This window comes from Acanthaster planci, linkage group LG01 (genome assembly GCF_054643075.1).
Source record: "Acanthaster planci isolate LZ-2023a linkage group LG01, COTS_SCS, whole genome shotgun sequence".
In the NCBI taxonomy this organism is placed as follows: domain Eukaryota; kingdom Metazoa; phylum Echinodermata; class Asteroidea; order Valvatida; family Acanthasteridae; genus Acanthaster; species Acanthaster planci.
The window spans coordinates 5,496,831-5,522,286 of record NC_141777.1 but is presented as its reverse complement, the minus strand read 5'-3'; the positions used below and the strand labels follow the sequence as shown (position 1 = coordinate 5,522,286).

Sequence of the window (25,456 nt, the reverse complement as noted above, 5' to 3'; positions counted from 1 at the left end):
CATCCCTGTGAAACTATTGCTCAAAATCATTGCAGGTTTATTTGTCCTCTTCTGTGAAGCACATGTACATGTAGTTAAATACTGTACTTTTATCTGAGTCATTATAACCCCAAGCCTCCTAGTTTCTGTGATGTCCAATCCAATAAAGTCCAGTGCAGTCCAGTCTAGTCCATGCCAAGCCAGTCTAAATCCAACCCAATGAAATCCCAATGGTTTGCTCAGATTTTTTTAGGATTGAAAAAGTACCATTTTCCTGCTTATCTTGTATGTACTGTGTACAGGGTTTGTTTCTTGTCAAAAGTTGAAATGTAAAGAATGCACATGTAGTTTTATGTACTTGCCCAAGTTTGGATGTTAGAGGATTCCAAAAACTCCTGGTAAAAATAGTGGGAGTTACTTTGCAGAGTGGAATATACCAAAATGATAAGCACTGTGCATATCAGTGGTTTTGGTAGCCAGTAATTCAGTGGGGAAGCTGTTTACAGCAGGTTTTGAACATTATTTTCTTTGAAGCTGGACTCATGTGATATAAACCTAAATGTTAATTTACTGAAACTAAAAAATAAGTCAGTCTTGCCTTTCTGTTTATACTCTAAGGTTTGGTGCCTGGAGGTGGTGTTCTAGGTAATGCTGAAGGGTGTATCGGTATCTTGCATACAAATTCCTGGAATGAAGACTCTTTAGTGTGTCAGTGTACATGTACATGTATGTTTGCCTACCTCTTACTATGCACTGATCCTGTTTGTCTTTTGTTTTTCCCTTGGCAGTTTCCTGAGCACGATTTCTACGGAGTCTATGACAAGATTCTCCTGTTTAGGCATACCCCAGGTGAATCCTACGTCCTACAGCCAATCACATATTCCAGTGAGATTCCTGATGGCTCATTGGTGGAAGCTGTGTTGTCAGGTAGGCACGTGCTAGTGAAAATTGCCAGTTTCCAACTCTTGGGCTCATCCCTGGCTGTGCTTTCATGTGGGCTTCTTAATCATTTTGAAACTTTGTCAAAGTAAATATACTTTAAAACTTCGGCCCTATGTTTTACATGTACATCTAGGAGATGATATCCTCAGTGCAGAAAATGGACTTACATGTACATTATATTAGCCACATTTCCTTGAGTTCCTGCCAACAAATGAAACCAGAACAAAGCAATTCTGTGATGGGAGGAAGGTCATTGTGTTTGCCGTCTTCAAATGGTTAAAAATTAGTGTGAAGTCAACATTACCAGTCATTAACAGATTTGTGGAATGAGGTTTAAAAGACAGATGTACCTGGGGGTAGGTTCAGGAGTTCAGTGCAGAAAACGGTGACAAATGACACCGTTAAATTCAGCTTTCGTGCCAGATGTGATGAACAGAGAATGAGTCAAACAAAATGAAACGAAATTGTTCTGCTGGTGACGAGAACATCTTTAAAGAATTACCGGTACATGTGGTGCAGCTTTTATGTGGGTATTTGTACTCGTATGTACAACTGGGTTATAAAAGGGAATTTCTCAACACTTCCGGTTTCCAAATTTGATGGGTTCTACTTAAAAAGGCATAATGAGATCTTCCACACAAAGCACTGTAAGGTGTCACATATTTGCTTTTCAGTCCCGGGTTAATGAGTGTTGAAGTTTCACTAAGTTCTAGTTTAGTCAGTTTTTTCATTACTGATCCACAATTTTCTCCCAGGACTTCCCTGTTGAGTGAGTTCATTTTGGTAGAAGCTGTTGTGTACAACTTTTGTCACATGACATACAAAACAGTTCAGGCAACTCCAAACATACGGTACATGTACTACTTGATGGTGAGATGTGTGTGTGTGTGTGCAGGCGTGGCATACATAGTGTGGACCTCTGCACAAAAGAAGTCAACATAATGTAGGGTGCGATAATGTCGTGTGGACTCGCACATGTCCACACAATGTTTCCCCCTCTCTGAAAAACAGTTTCAGAGGCATTTTGAGGTCAAGGTTATTGGTGGAAAAATGATGAGGAATAGTCCAGGAAATCCTCATCAAAAATCCAGCTCGAAGGAGTTATCCTAGTTGGAGAAAAGGAGCATTTTCCTCAAGTTTCCTTAACCACAGGAGATCAAAGGAAAGTCCACACTTTGCATGTAAAACAGGTATGCGTGTGTGTGGTTGGGACGGGATGGAGAGTTACAATTGGCAAAATCTTTATGAGGATCTGGTGTTTTGTGTTTGTATCAATACCTGTTGTTCCTATCTTTGTTCCAGTGTATGGCCAGTCTTTTGAAGGTAAAGGAAATCTTTTTTTTTTTTAATTTACAAAGCCATTTGCGAAAACATTGAACTAAAAAAATAACCACCCCAAAAGAACATTTATTGTAAGCTTTCATTACTCATGCAGCTCGAACAGAGAGAGATTGTGAAAAAGTAAATTTGTAGTTTGGCAGGTTTTGTTACCCTAATCCACAAGATGGAATTGTAATTTCATGAAGTCTTCAAGGTTAAAGCTTGGTTGGGGTTAAAACATATTTCCCGATTGCCCTCAACTCATACACTTGTATATTGCACCAATTATGGAAATTTCTGAAACACTACACCACTTTATTCGTAGCCAAAGATTGATGTGGATTTTTGGACAGCCACTCATGAAAAGCGATGACATTCACTGCTCAATTTTGGCTCAGTCCTGACATGCGCATCACAGTTACATGCGGTCTGCTTGTACACGTAGATGTATCTCACTTATACATGTTTCGCGCACATGTATGCGTGAGCATGTGCAATATGTACATGTACATGTACATGTAGGTGAACCATATCACGTGCAACATTGATACAGAAGCCACGCTTTCTGCAACCACCCCCGTGTGGGCATGAGCACATTACTTTTTATATTGTTATTCCTAACCATTTCATTCATTATACTTGTTCACGTACTTTCATTTTTTTTTGCATTCTGTCAATTACTGTGAAAAGGGTACCCAGAGAAAAGTGCAGGACATTTACATACATCTACATGTAGAAAAGCATAGACGCTTGCCAGGCTGTTAAATATCCTGATTTTTATAGCCTATTGAAAAGTTGTAAAAATTGGAATTTTTTTTCTTTATCAGACTTGTTTTTGATTTCTTCAAATTTGTACCGTATCTTTATATGAGGGTCTAAAAATCTTTGGGCCTTAAGTTGAAGCCATAGAGGGATTTCGCATTAGCTCCATCTGCGCATATCCGCATCGAAAGCGAGGCTCTCTGTGTTGAACTTCGTCGAGCGCGCCTGCGGAGTTGACAGTACATGCAGTATCCAGTTCCTAAGTGTGGCGCCACTTCAGTTTAAACCATGCCCACTGCACAAGATACACGACCATCGCAGGTACGTTAGCTCGTAGTAAATTGCCGTTATTTTTTCTTTTGATTTTATGTGCCGAGTCATCCTGAAAGACTCTTCCATTAAAAGTTGAAGCCTGGAAAGTCTTAATTTAACGTACCTTTATGTATTTTGTGTCTTAACCCTACTTTCCATCGTCTGATCGTATTAAGAATTGAAGCTAACACATACAGCCTCGTTTTCAAACGCGGAAATGCGCAGATCGAAGCTAAAAGCGTTGTATTGGGATCCCTCTATACTTAGTTATTAAAAACCCATTTTATCTGAGGACACTTTAACGCATCCATTATGGTTTGCATACAAGTGGACACTGATCGATACTTCAGCATCTCCAAGGGTATAAGATCTATCTGTATCATCAACTTAACTAAGCAGTTTATTGAATACGGTCAATTCTTTTTTTTTCCTCCCAAATATCCAAAAGAGGTTTCTCATGATTTCTTTAACATGATAATTTTTTAATTCATGTGTGTTGTTTTTAATTTTTGAGTGATTTAATTGGGATTTTGATCAGTGATTTAAATAAAACAACCCTAGATAGAAGCTTACTTGGTATTTGAAGTCATTACAGGTCAATAATCAAGAGTGCAAAAGAAATAAAGCTGTTCCAGTTGGAACTGATTAACCAGTACATGTAGTGGCTGATGTAGTTTTAGTTCTGTACACCTACACAATCTACATCTACTTTCACATTTAAACACTGTTATTAATACTGGAAGATAGAGCATGTGACTGGCAAGCGAACAGGGAAGGCAAGGCTCGATATCATTTTCCTCCATGTGTGTGTTTTTTTCCTGGTCTGGATAATGTTTTCATTCCCCCCCTCCCTTTTTATTGGTAGGTCTGACTCTCAGTCATGATGTGTTGAGATCTTGATATCTTCTTAAACTTACACGTAGGCACCTGAGTGCTAGGGTGTTCTCAAAAACGATTAAATTCTGCATGTATTTCTCACCGTTTCTTGTCATTAAATTGATTACTACAGTTTCACTTGTTCCCATGTATCAGAACATACGGTATATCTTGCACATGTACTAGTACATGCACGTGTATGTGTGCGCACATGTAACACGTGTACATGTATGTGTACATGACGTGTGTGACTCAGCAGGTGAACCACATCACATGCAACATTTGACACAGAAGCCATGCTCTCTGCAACCCCCCTCATGTGGGCACGAGCACATTTGTAGGTCTTTATGTTGTTGATTGCATACACCGGCGGTGGCGTTGTTTGATTTTGATGTCTACTTTAAGCTCAAGCGAGGGCCAAGCCAGTGTAACCTGCCATCATGTGCCTTGTGAGTACCGATCCATACGTGTATTTATGATGTAGGCACAGGCAAAGGTGTGTCATAGGGGGTCATTAAGAACCTGTGCACAGTAGTAACTGCTCACAAAATATGGAGGGCCTGACATTTCAATCCTAGCAGAATCTTTCTCAAAGGCAAAAAATTAGTAGTTACTGCTACCGGTAGGTCGCAGGCAACATGCTTTTTGAAAGCGGTCAAACAACGCTATCGATCACCGAGTTGATTGATAGCGTCGTAGCAATGTAGTTGTGTTTGTCACTGACTCGTCTTGCACATTATGCCACCTGTTTACCTCCTTGCATCATTAGGCAGAATATTAAACTCACCAGTGGGAAAAAAAATATGGAATACGACATGCCGTTTGGTTCTACAAATTCAGCAGAAATATGAACTCACAGGCAACACTCTGCTTGAAAGATTACCTTATTAGATCTGAAGAGAGAGGAAATGGTGGGTGAACGACCTTACATACACGGTGCATATACATTATCCATCATTCTTTGCCTACGTAGCACTTTCAAACTCCATTGTGCATGGAGCAAATTGCCGCATGATTTCTATTTGTTGTATTTTGTGACACATTTGTTCTTGTATGCACTCCAGTGACGGTTTTAATCAGTATTTGAAAACAGGACCTCCAAGTTGCTAAAAGGTAGCTCTTTATATTATGCTCACACTGGCATTTGTTTAAAAAACACAATTTGACCAAAATGGCCTGTGAGATGCCCAAAAAACCGCCACCAGGCTAAGACACTGATACCACATTCAAACCAAGTGACTGGGAGATGAAAGGAAGAGTTCTATTTATGAGATCAGAGTTTCAGCGTAAATTTTAAAGAACTGGCCAGCCAAAATGGACAACTCGTTAAGCACAATTTCGTTGAAATCTGTCTTAGTGAAGATCAACTTGTCTCACTTTCTGGATTGGTCATTCACCATCAGTATTATTTTGGATAGAAAAATTTTCAATTTTCAACAAAGCCAAGACTGCAAGATCCGGCCTTTAACTTTTGAGATGTAGCCAAGTGCCACAAATACTGATTCACATGAGTCATGTTAACAGTGCCTGTATATTTCTTATCACAACCTCTCACTCTAGGGGTGCACCCACAGAGTAGTATTTACTTCCACAACAGGTGTTGCACAGAGGCCACTCGTTTCAAGTTCAGTGCACGCCCCGCCTGGGTAGCCTTCTCCAGGCTTTTGTGTGTTTACAAAACAAATGTTAGGGTATTCTGATGTCATCCGGAGGTGTGTCAAGGCAAGCCTGACATTGAAGCACGTCACCTGTGCCCGGGTACTGGTATACAGAGTTTTCCACGTCCTCCAGTGCAAAGTGGGTTAGAAAAACTCCATTTTGCTGATTCTGCAACTTGTGAAAGTCTCTGCTGACAAAGTACATGTATGATACTTTAGATCATATTGAAGTATGGAAAATCATGGATGAGAAGAACTTTCAGACATCAAATGTACTTTATGGCACTTCAGCCTTGTTTTGGAATGATAGATCACATACACGTATGTACACACACATTCATACTTGTATGAGCTGCAGTGTGTGCACTAATGGATACACATAGCTCTAAATCAACTTATGAAAATTCATGGAAAATGCTGAATGACGAGTGTTTGTTTACAGATTTTTAAGAGTCTGACTACAGTGAGCAAAGTACTAACTTTTTGGCTCGTTGGATACTGAAATGAGTTTGAAAAGGTTGGCAACTCTGATAATGGTATTTTGTACATTGTAGCTGGCAGTCAGCTATGTGTACATGTACATAAACATGCTCACTTTATGTTGGTCATGCGTGGAATTTGAATTTGCGTGTGTCATGTTACATTGCGACTCGACTCACTAGGGGTGGCGTGCATAGGGACCGAATGATGCACGTCGCCTGCCCCAACCAGTGCGGTGTATGAACAGCAAGAGGTCCTACATATAGTTATGGACCGATTCAGTAAACGCCGCCCACTACGCACATGGGCACTTTCATGTACATGTGGTCTCTTCCAGTGCCACACTGCATGTTCTCTGCGTGCACATCATACACACAAGCAAGCATGTTGGACTTTCGCTCAGGCATGTCGGAAATAAATCACAACTTCGATTGGTTAGGACACAATGGGGGAGGGCTTAATGGATCGGTAGTTTGTACCAGCACATTACCCAAATACATGTTGTTCACTGTAGGGGGCCTACCTCTCACTTGTTTCAAGTTGAGCATTTATTAGCTGTACAAACCATTACCAATCATGCCAATATTCCTTAACAGGGTGGTACATGGACATCTGTTCATGTAACTCTGAGCAAAGATGGTTGGGAGTATATGCTTAGAGATCATGCTGTGTACATTGGGGGACAAGGCCAATACAGGACTTGAAATCGATCGGACCTCCCTCGCATGTGCATTTGAAGTCACCTTAATTATCAGTCCACCCACCTGCATGTATTTGCCCGCTTCCCTGTTCATGGCACAGGGATTTCGTCCTTCAGAAATTACGCTGTGTGAAATATCATTCAAGCAGCCGACAAATATTAGCCTTATGATGAATTGGCCACCTTGGTTAAGGTTAGTCGCCGGTCTGCATGCTCTGTTGCACCCAGCGTCATCTTTTTTCCTTAACAGTGACAGCCTCAGAGTTTGTTGTACATGTAGGCTTATCCCAGAATTAACCAGAAAGGCTGCAGGTGGGTGGAGGCCAAAATTAGGCTAAGTGGGGAAACACCTGTGTGAGAGATAAGTTAATGAGTTTCTGCGGTTAGCAACAAGCTGGTAGATATAAATTGTGTATTAGAAATATGAATCATCAGGAGTTGTACACAAAAGTATTTGTTTAAGGTTAATTTATTTAGAGTAGTTGAAAAAGAAACTTGTAAAGTAAAGTTTACATTTGTGAAATTTGAATGTACATGTATGTGTATACATGTTTTAATGTTGCAGTTGGTACCAGTTTGGTAGATCTGTGGCCGGAAGTGATAGTTAACAAGTACAGTGTTTATTCAATATGAATGTATATTACATGTACATTACTTTGCTAGGAAACCTGTTTGTATGGGTTGTCATTGTTCTTACTAAAGAGAGATTCTTTAAGTGTAAATTCAGTTGAGATTTTTTGGAGACTTTTAAGCACAATCATTTTTCACAGAAACCACATGAAATGCTGTTGAATTGTATATCGGCCAATCACGTCAAATACATTTTCTTTCAGGAAACTCGATGATTCAGCAATTCATCGTAGTGCCATTGCATTGTGTTGGAAGGAATGATTTGCACCAGTCTGTTGTTATCAAGCCTGTCCATCCCAGGAAACAAAGCGGATATGTTGTGTTTTCCCGGACCTTCTTATCAGTTTGGCTTGCCCTGTTCCCAGTGAAGATATTTCCTATAGGAGAAAATTGTTCCCAAAAGTTCTGCATCTTTTTCTGGAATAAACTTTACAGGACAATGTGTCCGTGTCGCACATTGTTCGGTCATGCAGAATCATTGTCATAACATTGTCAACTATCATGCGTTCAACCAAACTTTAACCAAGTGAAACCAGATCAAACCGAGTACAGAAATTTCATCCTGTTTAGATAGCAACAATGCTGAACAGAGAACTTGCACCTTTTTATAATCGCACACACTGTACATGTGCTACACTGCTCCATTATCTCCACAATGTTCATGTGAATGCCTACATGTACCCGGTAGATGTTGCTTGTATTTATGCATTCTTCACTGCTAACCCTCTTTCAGCTGTCAGCCTATCATATTTATACCAGAAATCCGTTATTATTTTAGCCTAATTTGATATGGATTATTGTATGGACAACTTTTAACAGTAAACCATTTTTCTGTTTTAACTTTGAAAAGGAACAAAAACTGATCTTTCACTGCATGCACTTTTACGGCCTTTTTATATACTGCACTCGGATACTAAACTGTTCTTTAGTCATGAGTAAAATACATAAATTGCTTCAAAAGAGGAAATTCATTGCCACTTTTTCATTTCATTGTCACCTTTAAAATTTCAGCAATCTGTACCAACCTTGGAGATACATGTAGATAGCTTTGTCGGCATCACATGGATGACCGCACCTGAATGATTCTCTCAACAGACTAGATCTACCAGTATGTGCATGGGCTGTCTAAGGACAGTGTAACAATGCTGTGTACCATGTAGCTTTCAAACAGAAGCAAATGCCCTGGAGGTTTGAAATTGCCACAAAAGTCTCAGGCAAGATCTGATAAATTGTCAAAGAATTGCTTACTTTATACCTCCTACACGGCTTCATAATCCTACAGTAGTTAGAGTCCAACTTCATGGCTTTGCCAGCCACAAGCAAAGGATCTCTGGGCACCGTACATATACATGTAAAAGAAGATCCTGCCTTAACAACATAATTTTGAAGCGTGGCAGAGGATTTAGGATTTGCAACGTGCAAGTACCAGTACATGTATGCCCCATGACTTTAAGGCTGGCCATACATGTACTTAAAAAGTAAAGCAAACTTGACTTCACAAAATGTTTGCAGTGAAATTTGCTTGAGTTGAAATGAGTTGAACGCTGAGAATTCGCAGCGTGGATATCCATGATATGATGGTAGACAGTCAACATGTTTTATTTTTGCTTTGTTTTGTTTTGGTTGTTTTTTGCTATTAATCAAGAATAGTGATTCGGTGCTCATGCATGTTCATGAGCATGTAAGTTCTGTTAAGCAGGGCTGTGCAATTGGATTCTGTTCAAAACATACAAATGTTTGAGCCTCTTAGAAGTTAATCTACCAATTGCTGGAGAGTCAAGGTTGATGCCCTTGAAATTCAAATGAAGTGCCTTTAGATTAAGTTGGTGACGAGCATTAAAAGCTATCACAGTTGTGGCACCATACTTGTGGTCTGGTGGTTAATGTCCATGCCTATATTTACATGTAAATGCCCCGTTGACTATTTAGTATTAGGGTGCTGCACATGACTTGCCAAATACGCAGGCTCAAAGAGTTACAAAACATATGTAGGAGTGTTGCGCCAAACATCCTTTTATATGTATTAGACAAGTTTCAATATGTACAGTTTTTCTCTTGCCAAGTACAAATTGATGCTACATGTACAATCACCCTCTCATCACACCGAGCCACCCCAAAGAATGCTCATGGGATCGGAAAACAATATATTAGCAAGCTTTTCCTCTAAGAAAGATTTCTGTGTTATATGTTACTCTCATAGCTACAGCTACTGTGGAGGACAGACAAATCCGGCCCCACACGTTGTATGTGCACTCCTATAAGAGCCCAACATTTTGCGACTTCTGCGGCCAGATGCTGTTCGGCCTTGTCCGGCAGGGTCTTAAGTGTCATGGTAAGATGGGAGGGGGAGTGGTCTAAGTGGGGCCATGAGGGTGGGCGTGGATGCTTTGTGGAGAGCCTTTTGGTCTTTGTTTTGGACAGATCAATCAGAAATGTTTACTTCTCCACAGACATGCTCAAAGCATGTGGGCCACACACGTTAGACCATGGACTACAAATGGCCATAACAACAGTACTCTACAAGTATTGAAACTTCACAGGTGGACTTGAACTTATAATGGGTGTCTTTGTATGGCACACCAACGTTCAAAAAGAGCAGGCAGGGGACAATCAACTTCTTAGCATCTCCCCCATGCTCTCAGGTTGTCTAAACCCATTAACCCTAACCCCTAGGGTGTATGTAAAATCGTATGGAAATTGTAGGATTTGGGAGTGTGAGGCTTAAGGCTTAATGAGGAGGGTGAATGGTTTATGCTTTAGGTTTCACAAAGTATTGCTGTGAATCAACTTTATCTTTCTGCTTGCAGTGCTGTCTGTCATTTGATAAATACTGTGCTCTTATTCTTTGTCAGGTTGCGGTGGCAACTACCACAAACGCTGTGCTTTTAAGATCCCCAATGACTGCACACTCTCCAAGAGGAGGCCCTCCTCAGTGGCTTACAGCTCAGCAAGCTTACCGTGGTCCTCTTCCGAGATGAGCCTTGCAAGTGATACCAGCGATCCCATGGTAACTGCCCGCATTGGGCAATACCCAAAGCTCGAGTCACGTGTATGTCACTCTGCTTAGAAAATTGTGCAAAGGGAGTCTGTGAACATTACTGTATTTGAATACAGGAATGCAGGTATTAATTGAACATTCTCACACGGACCACTGGAAAACCATTTTCTGAGTTGCACATTTGAATGGCAAGTCGTTGCTTTTTTTTCTCAATCAACTGAAAATTCAACATGTTGTATTTGGTGTTGTCGTACGAACCAAATCAGGAACAAGGTATTTTTATTCAGTGTACTTCAGTTCAAGCTTACATTTATTTCCATACCAAAATGGGAAATGAAAGCACAGTACTCAAATGAGTGAGTAAACCAGTAGAAAGAATTGTCAAGAAGGGTATGAGGGCCGAAAATATACAAAGGTATGGAGGCATCTTTTGTAAGCTTACGCGGAGGCTTGTAGTGAGATGCCTTGGATGGACAAATAAAAAACAGAAACAAGGACAGTTGGACCGAGATGGAAACTAAGCATGAAAACTTACCAATACACAAGAACAGTACATTCATACATGTATTATGATCTGTTTAAAAAACCAGAGAAGCAAAACCGTGCTCTTTAGCTCAAAAGCAAACCAAAAGTTGTGCAGACAAAACTGAGCAATAGATGAATATAGGAGGAAATGAAACTAGATTTCAAAACTCTTCTCATCCCCCAAACTCTCTGTTCTTTAATCTTGTTGTGTAGGATATGTACACTGTACATGAATTCCCTCACTTTGAGTTGAAAAAGGAATATGTATGTGTATTTTTGGTGCTTGAGACAACATATCCTCCATAGAACTTAACACATTTTCTGTCAAGTATAGTGATATACAGTGTACATTGTGTGCAATGAGTTCTTCCTCTTCATGTGACACGCTTAGGTTACTAGTTGACAACTAACATGTATTTTTTCCACAAACTTTAAAAACAAATAAAATACCCCTTAACTGCTGTTTATCCTTTTACATAGTAGTATTTAGATCAATTTCTAAATTTGAGGTTATGACACAAGGCCCACCTGTTCAGAGCTAGACAAATACGGAACATTAGGTCTAAAACCGCCCTGTTAATACAAATCAGTTCAGTTGAGATTCATGTTAAAAAACCTATAGATACACAGACATGATAAACACATGTATAGAGTGCAGTGTCATGATTTTTTTTTAAAGAGTAAAAGCAAGGCTTTGTTGTGTACTGATTAGACTTGTTCTCTTTTGTCAATTTTTCAGGCTAATCTTTTATCCAAAGCAGACAGCTACAAGGACAAGCGTTCACCGTCGTGTGGAGGGCGCCCTCTGTGGGTGGAGAAGGCGGTGGCAAGTCGCATCAAGGTGCCGCACACCTTTGTGGTGCACAGCTACACCAAGCCGACGATTTGCCAGTACTGTAAGAAGCTCTTGGTGGGGCTCTTCAGGCAGGGAATCCAGTGCAAAGGTAGGCCAATCAGCAGTCTTTGCCAAGTTCGGTCAAGGGCCAATTTGTCAACTGCTGGTCGATTTTGCCTGGTACCCTAGGTGTATTTCTTGCATACATGTAGGTTACTTGGGAAAGTCAAACAGTGGTTGACAAATGTCCGCTAATTAGATGTGGCCTGTGAGACCTTTTTGGTTAGGTTATGGTTTGCTTTACAACTGTTTGTGACCTTTGGAGAGTACAAAGGGATGAGCCTTTTTATAAATGGGTATCATCTGACATCAGCTGAAACAGTTAGTTGAAGATGCACTTTACACAAGACAAAACAAATCACAGATAAAGAAGACATATCTGTTCGCATTTGGTTTGAATTGTAAAAGTTATGTGGAAGGGAAGCAGGTCACAAGTTGGGAGCTCAAGAGAGACGTATTCTGTCTCGTGAATTTTTAAAAACCTGTGCCCTTTATGTATTCTTATGCTGAAGTTAAAATGGTCTAGCTGCATTACAACATCATAGCTTAAGGATTAAGATGACACATATAGAAAAAAACATTTGTGGGTTTGAATCTCACCCACATAATCTAACAAAAATTGTAGCTATATGCCTTTGACAAATAAAGCAAATTCATTGCCAAAAATAACTTGTTGGACAGCATCATCCTCTTACAACAAAGATATTCATTGAAATAAATATCTTTGTTGTTTGGTGCAGAATCTGGAGAAATAAAAACTTTTTTATCAACTTCCCTGAATTTGGCTGTTTATGTACCTTTTTGGACACCTTTTAGACTGCAAATTCAACTGTCACAAACGCTGTGCCGAGAAAGTTCCAAAGGATTGTCTGGGAGAAGCGCCTCTACACGAACGTGAGTATACTGCTGTGATGAAATAAATAAGAGTACACAAAAGTGTTCAGTGTTTGAATGTTTGTTGTGTCTAGAGCAATTTATAACCAGTCCAAATAATACAGTAGTTTGTGCCTTGAGCCAGAGTCATGTTTGAGCTTGTCTCATCAAGTCCCTCACAAGTCCTTCATGAGCAAGTCAAGTCAGAAGCTGTTCAAAAGACCTGTGAAGCAGAGACATTTCTTTGCTATTGTTTACCCTGCTATTTGCAACTTGTCTTTTGAAAGGATTTACAGGGATGAGATTCTTCCGCTTTTTGGCAGATTTCCGCTTTTGTAACTTTGAAAATCCGGTTTTGCATATAAGCTCTGCCTTTTTTGACTGTCGGATACAGCGATAGTCAACTTAGAAATTCCGATATTTTAAACTTGTCGGACCATTTCATCAAGATAATTTTCGACTTTCAGGTATCAGATATGATAATATTGAGCCTCAGTTTGTTGTGAAATAAAATGAATTGCATTTCTGGTTGCTTACTTTCCATGTGTCACGTCATTTTCAATTCACCCTGAGAATATCAAAAACATGTCGACCACGAAGGGCACTGTGTCGTACCATGCATGCCGTACCTTCATGTGTAGTTTAGGCGCACACTATCAACGTACACACAGATCGGAACCGGTACCAGGCTAGAATTGGGAGATAAGATAAAGTGACACATTCCATTTGTTTTTTTCGCTGACAAAAACTAGTGCCGACCAATAACCATCTCTGTAGGAAATGTGTTCATTTCCAGGTAACTGTCGGTGTCACAACCGCTCTGATAGGCTTATTTCATGACGTATCCCCATATAAGCCTATGACTGTGCACTTTTCATGCTACTCACCACATGCACGAGTGTATAGACCGCCACACAAAGCCACTGCGCCTGCTACCCTGAATACTTTTTGTGTGTTATCACAGAAAACCGTACCGTCGTGTGTGTTGTTGAACGGACGTTTTTTATTCTTACATTTCCATCATCATGTCTGCCCATAAAGACGTCATTCATCAAGAAAAAAGAAATGTGAAGCACATTGACAAAGGGTTTAAAATTCCTGGCGATAGGAATAGGTTGAGGCCAAAATTAAAGGAGTGTTCTTGTCCAAATTTATTTGGAAATCGGAAAAACCTGGTAAGGCATTGGTGCGATGCAACTTTAGAAATTAATTATGCTTCGTTGAAATACAACAGAAAACTCAAGACACAGAAAACGACTTATCATCGATGTATTCATGTACGCAATCGACATGTATTTTGAAGCACGACAAACCATAGTGATGAACAAAACTATGTGGTGGGTCTTAACCCCTTGACGATGGAAATTTCTTCCCGAAAGCTGACTCCAAGCATTCCAGCCTCGCTCACAAAGGCCACCTGCCAAACCGCAAATTCTTGGCAGTGATGTAGTCGAGTACTTTTTGAGAACCAAGTTCTCTACCAAATATTTAACTAGTTAGGAGGGAACAAAGCTGAAGTACATCGGCATTTGATGGTACATGCACAAAGGTAAGATTAAAAAGCAACATAATGACTTCAGATCTTCATTGTTTGATTAAAATTAACTTTTTAGGACAAAATTACTTAGAAAGTACTCGGCCGAGTACTTTCCGAGTACTTTTCTCCTTAAAACTTAAATTTTACACAACTGGGAGTGTCTGAAGTCTAACATTTATTTTGTAATCTTACCTTTGCACATTTACCATCAAATGCCTGTGCACTCTGGCTTATTCCCTCTTACCCAGTTCAGTATTTTGCGGAGAACGTTGGTACTCGGAAAGTACTCGACTACAACACTGATTCTCGGTTTGTGGCCCTGCGTGCTCTGCACGCTTTGAATTACACGGTGAAAAGGCTAATTGTTCGGTGGCATGTGGCTCTACTCACCTTTCCACATTCCCGTTGCCTCTTTTCAAAGTGGGGACTATTGTGAAGCTGGTGATTATGATGCAAAATCGGTCTTTTCATTTCTGGGCTACGCACAAAGACCAATTACCATATATACAAGAGGCAGGGTCTACCTTCTTTCACTGTGTTCGCTCGAGCGTGGGCCGAGAATAATAGCTAAAAAGCGGGCTGAGGATCTCAATTTTTATGGCGGCTATAGCCACTGCCCGGCACAAAGGGGTTACCACGTATAACACATATCAAGTTAACAAATAATAAAAAGGTTAGGCTAGGTTTTTCAGAGTGTGGTCTTTCACAAATGTTTCTATTGTAAAATGTGTCCCAGAGGGGTTAAGCATTAGATTGCACCACAGAGCATCTAAAGTTGAAACTTTTCCTGGGGCCTGCATGCCGTAAAGGGCTTCGTGCTGCGCGCTCGCAAATTTCAGCTTTTTTTGTTTTCTGAGAACCTCATCCCTGGATTTATGACTGGACTTGTAATGGACTTGACTACAACACTGCCCTGGAATCCAGGCCTGTCCTGCAGCCAGCCAGACACACTTGTTACTGGATGCAAATGGCCTCATAATTGAGACAAATAGATTCCCCTGTGTTCTCAGGAGAGAGTGAAGACCAAGAGAAGCTGAACGAGAGCGACGAGAACGAAACGGAAGAGAACGACACCTCAACCAATCGGGACAGCCTAGGAGACACCCAAGATGAGGATGTTGGACCAGAGGCTGATAGTAGTCCCCCAGGCCCAGATAACCCACTCAGGTTGGTCCATTACTGTCCTCTCTCCTGAATTGTCACTTTAGAAGTCCCAGGTTAGGTTACCTCTAAATCTTTGACCCTGGTTGTTATGTGACACTCCTTCAGTTCCTGCACCTAGGATATTTAGGTTGAGCCACACAACCTCAGATCTTGCACCTAGGATATTCTTGTTTCATACACCTGTATGTCCTATAGCCATTATATACTTTGGTTGGTCACTTAAGGATCCCTTACCTGCACCTTGGATGTGTTTATACACCTTCAAACCCTACATCTAGGGTACTCCAAGTTGTCACACACCTTTGGGTCCTGTAACCATATCCCATGTTAGGATCCCTCATCCAAGATGTTTTGTACACCCTTGGATATGCATATGATATGTGTATGGTATACCAGGTTGTGCCATGCACCTTCAAATCCTGCACCAGTTGAGGATTAATGCCCTCTTTAAGTGGTTGAAAAAGAGGCATGGTTTCTGTTCATAAATTGGATGCCAGTATCTCTCCCCCCCATAAGGAAGAGAATCAAGTTTGTTCCTCAGTCCTGGCCAAACTATGACACCTGAAAATTCCTGTGAGTGCTTTTAAGCCTTTGCCCAAATTACTTGGCTGATAATTACGTACTTGCCTATGGAAGCTGAGGGCTAGCGGCTGTGGCTATTACCCATAGACACGGTTATTGCTAGCCGTAGCCAAGTACTCCCGACTCGGCCTTTTTTTAATGAGACTGTACACTTACTGACAAACGATCAGTTTTCCTCCCTGGGTAAACGCTGTCTTTAGAAACACAGTATAATTGTGGGTGCGTGTTTATTACAGGTCTTGCCTGCTTTGGTTGTCGCATCAAGGTCACCTTTGAGTGTACATGCCTGCCGTTAATTTGGTTGTCTTATGAAGATAATTTGACAATATGATTTTTCAGCAGGGCCTGTGATGACAGCACATAGTGGATACTTCCATTAACCATGTCATATCCTTCCACAGGACCGTCAGGTTCACGTCAAGTGATTGATTATTTGGGCTGTGGGTTCTGTCCTACCAGGACGGAACATTTTACGCTCAGCTGTTGTTGTGCCGCTTGCCAAACCACATCTGGGGTTTCTTCCTGTGACAGGAGATCTGAGGCCAGCCACAAAAATGGTTGGCAGAATCACTTGAGAAGTAGCTGATGTCATACAGCACACAGTGTTGTGCAGTACCCTCAAGAAAGATCGGTTGGCGCTTATCGTTTGCATTTCTTTTGACAACTTACATATACATAACCATTCTCTCCTGTGGATTTTAAGAGATGTAGAAGCACTTCAAGAGCAGAATGAGTAGGTTTAGCTTTGCATTTGGAATCTGCGGATGTTTTGTCTTCGGAGGACGTGACCACGGCAGCCTCAACATTCACAAACAGAAAGGCTAATCTGTCTGATTTATCCCCATTGTCATTTCTTAAAGGTGATGAATCTTCTTAGCGCATCTCGTCATTTTCTACTTTCACTTTCACAGCCCTTCTTTCCTCCCTCAGAGCCCTTTCTCTTCACACATCACTTTCCTCTGAGTTCTCTGCATGTCCTACCAATTTTTCCTATACTCTTACATCCCTAGCTCTCCTTCTCCTGCGTCCTTGGCCTTATATCCCTGCCTTCATACTTTTCGCTCATTGCTGTTCCATATTTCTTAAAACTGTGTTGTATGAAAATCAGTTGATTTGCTTTTCTCTATTTTGAAAGTTGTGGTTGAAAGTGTACATTTTCATATGTAATTTCCTTCATCTTCTGATGAAGCCGTTCAGACGGGCTGCTGGTCACACCTGTGTTTGGCTTCACTGGTGATATGAAGGCTTCAAAGCGGCAAACAGTTTGCAGGTTTCCTTCCACATCTGATGCAGCGAACCATCTCAATTTGCTTTGGTTTGACAATTACCACATTTTATTGATAAGTACAGTTTCTAGCAAATGACAGCAATGTTCCATGGTACAGAAGTTCACATTTTCACAGTTCTCTCCCGCTGTTGAACATCACATCTCAAGCCTGTTGGATTCACGGTTCTTCTTTGTCTGTCTTTCCAGCCCCGTTCAGAGTAACAACATTCCGTTGATGCGAATCGTGCAGTCTGTCAAGCACACCAAGAGGAGAAGCTCCCAGGTGTTGAAGGAAGGCTGGATGGTACACTGCACCGACAAAGACAGCATGGTAAGAGTATCCAACGATAGACTAGAATAGACTAGCAGGGGAGAAAGTCGCAACTGGCTTATAATGCCAATGCTGTGACCAAAAATTTTGAATAAAATCGGTCGTGTGTGCTCATTGCATCTCACCATAGGGGACACCGTTCCTGTGTAAAACAAAAAGATGCCATCTCTTTTTCCTTCAAGGAGTAAACTTGCAAGCACTGGCAAAAATGTCTTGCAGACTACCTGCAAAAATATCTGAGTTGTTTTTCCAAATCTAAGCTTTGTGTTCATTTGTCTTCCGAGTGAAGATTTTCTGGCTCTGTGTAGTTCCATTTTTCATATTGTGGATATCAAATTATTGTGAGGCCAATGGTTAGGGAATTCTCTCTTGATTCCAGCAGTAAATGCTCTGATCAAGTGTAAAAACCTAACAAGCCCAAGTTAGGACATTATCTTGATAGTGATGGTGCATCTAAGTCTCAAATTTAAGTTGCAGGTCAATCAGTATGTGATGTGCTTTATTAGTATTTGGGTAATCCCAGAACTTAGGGGTCCGTGTTTTTTTCGTGTCCCTATCACATCAGACATATGATTTTGTAAGTTCAGAACACATTTTCTAATTTCCGAGAGTGAGGAATTAATGCAAATTACCTGCCAAACAAATCGTAATAGTTTGAAATCAATTCCGCTGATATTTCCATGTCAAATAACAACGGTCAGATGTAACAGGGACACAAAAATGTCACACTTTTGGACCCCTAATTTCTGGAATTACCCATTTAGTCAATTATGTGCTAAAGTTATATGCATTATGCTCTTGAACACACACACAAGTGCGTAAACGCCTTCAATCCTGGACTCCCTATCGTTCCTCTTTTGTTCATACTTTTTAAGAAGACCTCCCATATGTTTTGTACACGTTTTCCAACCGTGGACTCTTCGGCAACCGTGGACCTATTGACCCCTATTGTTATAGGTCCACGATTTAAGGCGTTTACACACTCATACTTACCCCGGGGACTACACACTTGTTGAATGATAGTTATTACAGCAACGGATTTGTAATGGGACAAATTGTCCATTTCCACAACTCAGTTCCAAATGTCCCAACATCAGAAATTGTTTCCTCAACGCCAGTGGGGGCAGCAAACATACAACCCAAAATAATGCACATTTTCATTCCTCAAGTTGATCCCATATTTTTGTTTAGTACACCGATACATTCATGGTTCTCCTATTCACAAAATCTTGCATTTAAGACTATCATTTTATGCTTACTGTTCGCACAAATCCTTAGCTATCCCCTTATGCCTACACGGACCCCAAAATTCTTCTTCAGCTTTTGAAATGTGCTGACTATTAAAGTAGCATTCATTGCTATATTTGATTGTATACTTGGCAAGCAGATCCATCCAATAGGGCTGTCTCAGCCCATAGTGGTCATTGTTGAAGTATAGCACTCCGGACTGGTGAAATTGTAGAATTTGGTTCTAATGACGAATGAGTATAAATTAGAACCAGAGGAAAAAACATGTTGTATGGTTTGAGACGGATGTTGACTTCTGAAAGTTTCCTCAAGTACTTGGGAACAAACCGAAAGCATCACGACACCTTTATTGGATTCCTCGAGATTACGGACCGCCAGCGTTGTAGTTGAATCCTGTCACAAGTCCAAAAAACAAATTTGCCTTTGTCACAGTTCATATCAGTTCCTTGTAACTTGGTTTAATACTGAATGACTTGCAGTTGACTGGCAGGGTCTTGTGATGGACTGAGGTATGGCATTGCCAACCAATTTATAAACCACTGGCATTTTTTCTGTAACAGACAACTGTTAACGATGCAAGGTAGTTAATTGTTATCTTATGGTCATGTCTGTTTTTGGCCTGTTTGTGCTTAGCGTAAGCGTCACTTTTGGAGGATAGACACCAAGTCCATCACATTGTACCAGAGCGACAGCAGCACGCGGTACTACAAGGTGAGAATAAGGCCTGGGATCCATTCTAGCCAACTAAACTTCTCAAACAGTCAAAACTGACCAAGTTATCAATAACGTCTCGGGATGAATTGCAAACATGAAGACACAGTTGGTCTGGAAAAACAGTGCTGCCTTATGTACACAATACAGAGTATGTACAGTACCGCATGTTGTCTCTTTAGTGGTACTGACATGACTGATGTCAACCATTGAATAGGTCTTATATTTTTTCATGGTGTAAACAAGCTTACCTGCATGTAAGACGCACTGCATATACCTACAGAGGACTTTCATAAATGCTCAGTAACTCTCTGACTGTAGAATATACTTTTATAAGCAAGATGTACGGGCATTTCAGGTGAGCACTCAAGTATGAAGAGGCTTACGGCCAAGTAAGTACTGAACTGGTTAGGTGTCAGTAAAGCCGGAAAATATTGACTTTGGATGGTAAATGCACAAAGGTAAGATGACAGCGAAGCATCAAGACTTCTCACCGTCAATTGTGCCGATACCCCAGTTTTTCCAAAACTGTAATGGCTGGAAGTCTCAATACATGTTGTAATGTTACCTTTATGCACCTGCCATCCAGTGTCTGTGTTCTCCAGCTGTGTTCACACCTAATCAATTCAATATTTGACAGGGAAGTTGGTATTTGAAAAGTACTTATACACTGGTGTATAGGATTATTATCCAAGTTACAGCATTCTGGTGTATAGCATTCTATTTCATTTCCAAGTACATTGAATTCGTCAGTGTATATTTATGCAGTAGCATTGAAGGGAAGTTCATCTTCCTCATATTGAAAGTAAAAGAATACACATATATATAGCATAAAAGAGTAGAGTGAAGAGCAGGGAATCTATTATACTACAATTATTGCTGTGAGTAGATAAACCGTAGTTTATTTAAAATGTCACCTAAATCATCAGAGTTGGTAAAACGACGTCGTGCAATCCTAAAGACTGAATTGATCTATATTTCTGAAATGATGCGTTAGGAAATCCCGCTATCTGAGATCCTGGCCGTGAAGACCGTCTCCAGCGATGACGACAAATCCAGCCACTGCTTTGAGATCAAGACGGCGCGCACCATCTACTTCGTCGGAGAGAAGAAGGAGGTCGCCATGGCCACCCTGACGGTGGACGGGGAGGAGTCACCGTCGGAGAGTGGCATCGGCATAGAGGTGGCCCGGATCTGGGAGAAGAAGATCCGCCAAGCGCTGATGCCCGTCACGCCTCAGCAGAGCACCACCAGCGTCACCAGCAGCTCCAGTCCCAGTAAGTCCCCCCGTCCTCAAGACAGATCCCTTCTTCACACCCACCAAGTTTCCACTAAGGCCCTTTTTGTCCGGGCTGCTCCGCATTCTGTATGGTATCTCATATGCATACACAAAAGATTGGGGGCCATCATTGAAGATCCTTTTGAGTGACTTCAGTGGTTAATGTGAGCCTTGGTTGTAAAGATTTATTCCATATAACTATGTTATTTTCCTCTGAGCTATATACAAGTATAGTTTCAATCTTGTTAGAGTAGACGGTATCGAATGTTACTTGCAATTCAACTAGTCCCAACTTCCGACACCTACTGACTAATATTTTTTTATATCCACGAACTGGTTTATTTTTCGAGACCAGCTCCATCTTATTCCCTTTTGTCATCGTGGAGAGGTCAAATGTGAAGTTGTTACAGATTTGGCATAGTTTCAACTGATGAAGTGATTATTCAGCCTCTTTCTAGAACTCTCTGGAAATGGGCATGAGCCTCATTCATTGGCCATTCCATTCTGAGCATATGGACAACTTCAAAATCTTTCAAATAGTCAGGAATTTCCCTTTCCAGCCAACTGTTTGATTTGTTCACCTCTGACCGATGAAACTTTGGAAGCATTTCAGTGAATAACAAATGGCGTACTCATTTCAAGAAATGAGACCATCTTTTTTGCTTGTAGGATTATAGTGCAAATGAGACTTAATTTTCGTTTGCAAATTTTTAATGCTTAGCACAGAGGACTGGCTTGTGTTTTTCCCTTCTTTCTGCAAATCAATTCATTACGTAGGCATTTTGTTAGCTTTGCAGCTTGTTGAAGATTTTCGCTGTAGTGAGCTATCTTCTCCGAGCGGAACAAAAGAGGGCTTGTTTTTGGTACTCACTGCGTAGGCGCGTGTATATAATGGAGATCAATGGCGCGTTTGAAGTGGAGCACGCTGAGTATTTGTAAAGAATTTGTTCCCTAACGTATGGTCCTTGCGTACACGCAGAACGCGTGCAAGAACCCGGTTGTAACCAGCTGTCTCTCTTTCGCCGGCGGGAGGTGCACTTCAGCTCGGGGCAGATTAGTCAGAATTGTTTTGGTGTTATAATTACTCGGGCCGGATTCCTTTTTCCCCTAACCGAATTCAGTATTTGGTTTTTGTTTCTTAAGACACAGCCAATCAGCATTCAGCATCAGTATCATGAAAATGGGAAAGCAAGTATGAAAAGAACCTTAAATACTTGTAAGGACTAGTAAAGGTGATGCAAGTGTGACCTTTGACCTCGGAAAAGGATGGAAGAATCATTTCTTCTGGGGCAAGAGATTTTCTTTTGTCTTGAAGAGAAAGTAGGACGATTCAGAGTGTGTAAAGAGGATTTTTATTGCTGTCTGTGCTTTTGATAAGAAGAGTGCAAGTCAGAAACTGAGAGGTTGGTCAAGGAGAGGTAGGCATTAAGTATCAGGAGGTGAGTGGAGTCAGACTTTGCTAGTTGAACATCAGAGGACCTTATGTGCCTTATGATATACATGAATCCACACTTTTACTTCTCCCCTCCTCCAATATCCTGTCCTTCTATGGATGACACACCTGCCACAGTAGAAGTCTCCTCAGCCGAATGTAATAGCCGGTCAGCAGTGTGCCACGCCCGCCACACCCACCACGCCTCTTCTTCCTCCACCAACACCACCTCCTCCTCCATTCCTCACAATGTGTCTTACACGCCGGGCGTCGGTCCCAGCCACAGCCCGGCCCCCCTGCCTCCGCCACGTGGTCTGTCAGCGCTCTCCCCGCCCGAGGAGTCGCCGGGCTCGGCCAGCCAGGTGACCCTGCCCAAGCGGGCGGGGTCAGCCACCAAGCCCATAGAGAAGTACCGCGAGAAGGGGTACACGCCCCCAAAACGGACCAGTCAAGGAAGCAGTACAACAGTTGGTACATACTCTATCCTCTTCTCCCCACCTTGCCACTTTCACCCGTCCCCGTCCCTCTCACTAGCCAACTAACAAAGTCAGAAACACTCTTATACCTACAGTTCTCTTCCAGTATCTCTCTCCACTTCCACAAATCTTCATAACAGCCTCATCACCATGTGATTAACAGTAGAAGATTAACACCACTGTAGCTTTTAGTGGACCGACTAAACCATTCTAACGTGAAGCTATTAAACCGTTCTTTGGTCATTAACATGTTTTTCCGAGATACAGTATTCTGGGAATTTTTGTTCACCAGTTATCTTAAACTAATGGCTGATTCTAACCGACCTATCATTGTTCTCTTGACAGTCACTATAGAGGAAGTCTCAAAGTGTACCAGATTCAAACTTCTTCAATGAAATAATCACATGCATAATCAATAATGGATAACAACAAAAATGGTGGAAGAAACTGTGGACATTGTTAAATAAGTACGAATTTGTGTCAGTGAATCTCATTTATACTAGTACATATTAATTATGAATGTTATACTGCATGTCAGAAACTGGTGCATTTAATTCTGAAATTTTCATTCCAGTCAACCTGTTTCCCTATAATTGGGAACTAATTACTTACTTGGACCATCAAAAACTCTAGAATTTACTCGGCATATTGCTTGGTGATAAGCAGGTTCTGACTCTGTGACATTGGCCCGTGTGTATGTGGGAAACCAAGCACAAACGTAGACAGAAGTACTTGTAGGATGTCAAACTAGCAGCAAATCTCACTGGTGTTATTGTCAATAGGGGCAGGTCCAGGAATGTGGCGGTACCCAACCTACAGTGTGTGAACCCAGTGCTATTTGCAAGAACCTTCTTCTCAATTGTGAGAATTTTGGAACTCAGCCAGCTGAGTCACCAATAGTTGTTGTCCTTGGGTGGTCTTGCAGTGAAATGACAATCACATTTATTTTCCAAATTGTATGCACCCTTGTTCACCCAAAACGCTTGATTTTTATCAGTGTTGTATTCGAGTCCATCACAAGTCATTCAGTCTTAATTCAATTGACAGGCTATTCAAATGAGCTTTGACAAAAGCATTCTTTTGTCATTGTTGGCCCTGTTACTTATAACTGGCCTTTTGAGGGGACTTGTGACTGGACTTGGGACTGGACTTGGGACTGGACTTGTGAAGGGACTTGTGATGGACTCGCATACAACACTGATAAAAAATCAAGCATTTAAACTAAGCTCATGTGACAGGAATACCCCTCACTCAGCTCTGGGAAACCATTCACACACTCCCCTAAACAGATTCTGCAGTGCCACTGAATGTGTGCTTTAGGTTTGCACTTCCTGGGTTTGCATTTCTGGACCTGCCCCTTGTGTAGATGTACATGTACATCCCCTGTCTCAACTGAACTTTCCATGGCCAAGCGTTACTTCACATTGAGACTTCATTGAGACTTCAGTGTAGGAAATGACAAAGCCCCAAAGGGCTTCCAGAATTACACCTGTTGTTAGCATGTTGCCACACTGTAAGACCTACGTCCAGCTCTAGGCATAGCGAAACTAAACATAATGAGACCAGACATATTATCATGAAATGGTATAAGCACACTACATTGAGCTTTAATCATGGCAGGCTTCCTTCGCCAGTTTTTGACGTGCACTTTGGAACTTCCCCAGGAAAACAGAAAATTCCAACCACCCGTCTGACATCCATCCAGAACTGACATCGTTTGCATAATAACATGTTTTCAAAGTTCAGTTGAGACAGTGTCTTCATGCATGATGTGGCTGCACCGTAGCATTGTTGAGTACCAAGCTTTGGCAGCGCCTGTCTCTGCTAACAGCAATCAACTTCAAGCTGAGGTGCTAACGTATTCACTAGAGAATGTTGATTAGAATCAAACATCTCAGTACATTAGAACCACGGCATCTTGTGAAGTGGTGAATTTTTTGTTTTTTTTTTTAAATAAAAAGCAAACTGTGAACATGATGAGCAGTTGGTTGTCTCAAGCATGAAATCTGCTTTTTGGGGGAAAGTTTTTGATTTTCAAAATGATCAGATTTCCTGGAGATTGTTTTGGTTCCCATCGTCACACATCACTTCAAATCCTGAGGAAGGATTGAAGGTCTCCCTTAACAGATGGAAAAATCCAAGTAGTCCACTCCCGAGGTATTTGATGATCCAGTCAGTGCTACAAACCTGTCAATAAATGATCCAGTTCCGTATTCCAACAGCACATGCCTAAAAATATGTGTGCGGCCACACGTTTTTATGCTTGTCTTTTGTTCTCGAATGACATTATGCTTATGAAATACTGAACTGTCTCATTCGTGACTGGCTTCTTTTTTTGTAACCAGCGTACAAAGATGATTAAATGTAGTGAATGGCTCTTATTTGTGTGAGTTTTAGTACACATCCTTTTAGGTTTAGTCTGGTGTGCACATTTACAGTCCTTTTTTTCCTTACTACTTCAGAAAAGTCTGTTCACCAG

At 41.1% G+C, this 25,456-nt stretch overlaps 1 protein-coding gene across 6 annotated transcripts in view; it reads left to right on the top strand.

Moving 5' to 3' along the window:
- Positions 1 to 25,456, top strand: part of LOC110981902 (serine/threonine-protein kinase D3-like) — a 75,895-nt gene that overhangs the window by 38,026 nt on the left and 12,413 nt on the right. For 2 of the 6 annotated variants that reach the window (XM_022239916.2, XM_022239912.2), the window contains exons 2-12: positions 768 to 906; positions 2,224 to 2,244; positions 9,860 to 9,991; positions 10,512 to 10,666; positions 11,922 to 12,126; positions 12,894 to 12,971; positions 15,498 to 15,654; positions 17,708 to 17,831; positions 19,713 to 19,790; positions 20,788 to 21,067; positions 22,640 to 22,972. In XM_022239916.2, coding sequence (XP_022095608.2) covers positions 768 to 906; positions 2,224 to 2,244; positions 9,860 to 9,991; positions 10,512 to 10,666; positions 11,922 to 12,126; positions 12,894 to 12,971; positions 15,498 to 15,654; positions 17,708 to 17,831; positions 19,713 to 19,790; positions 20,788 to 21,067; positions 22,640 to 22,972 — 1,702 coding nt within the window. The remainder of the gene's footprint in view (positions 1 to 767; positions 907 to 2,223; positions 2,245 to 9,859; positions 9,992 to 10,511; positions 10,667 to 11,921; positions 12,127 to 12,893; positions 12,972 to 15,497; positions 15,655 to 17,707; positions 17,832 to 19,712; positions 19,791 to 20,787; positions 21,068 to 22,639; positions 22,973 to 25,456) is intronic. The other 4 variants (XM_022239913.2, XM_022239914.2, XM_022239917.2 and 1 more) reach the window with 4 other exon arrangements.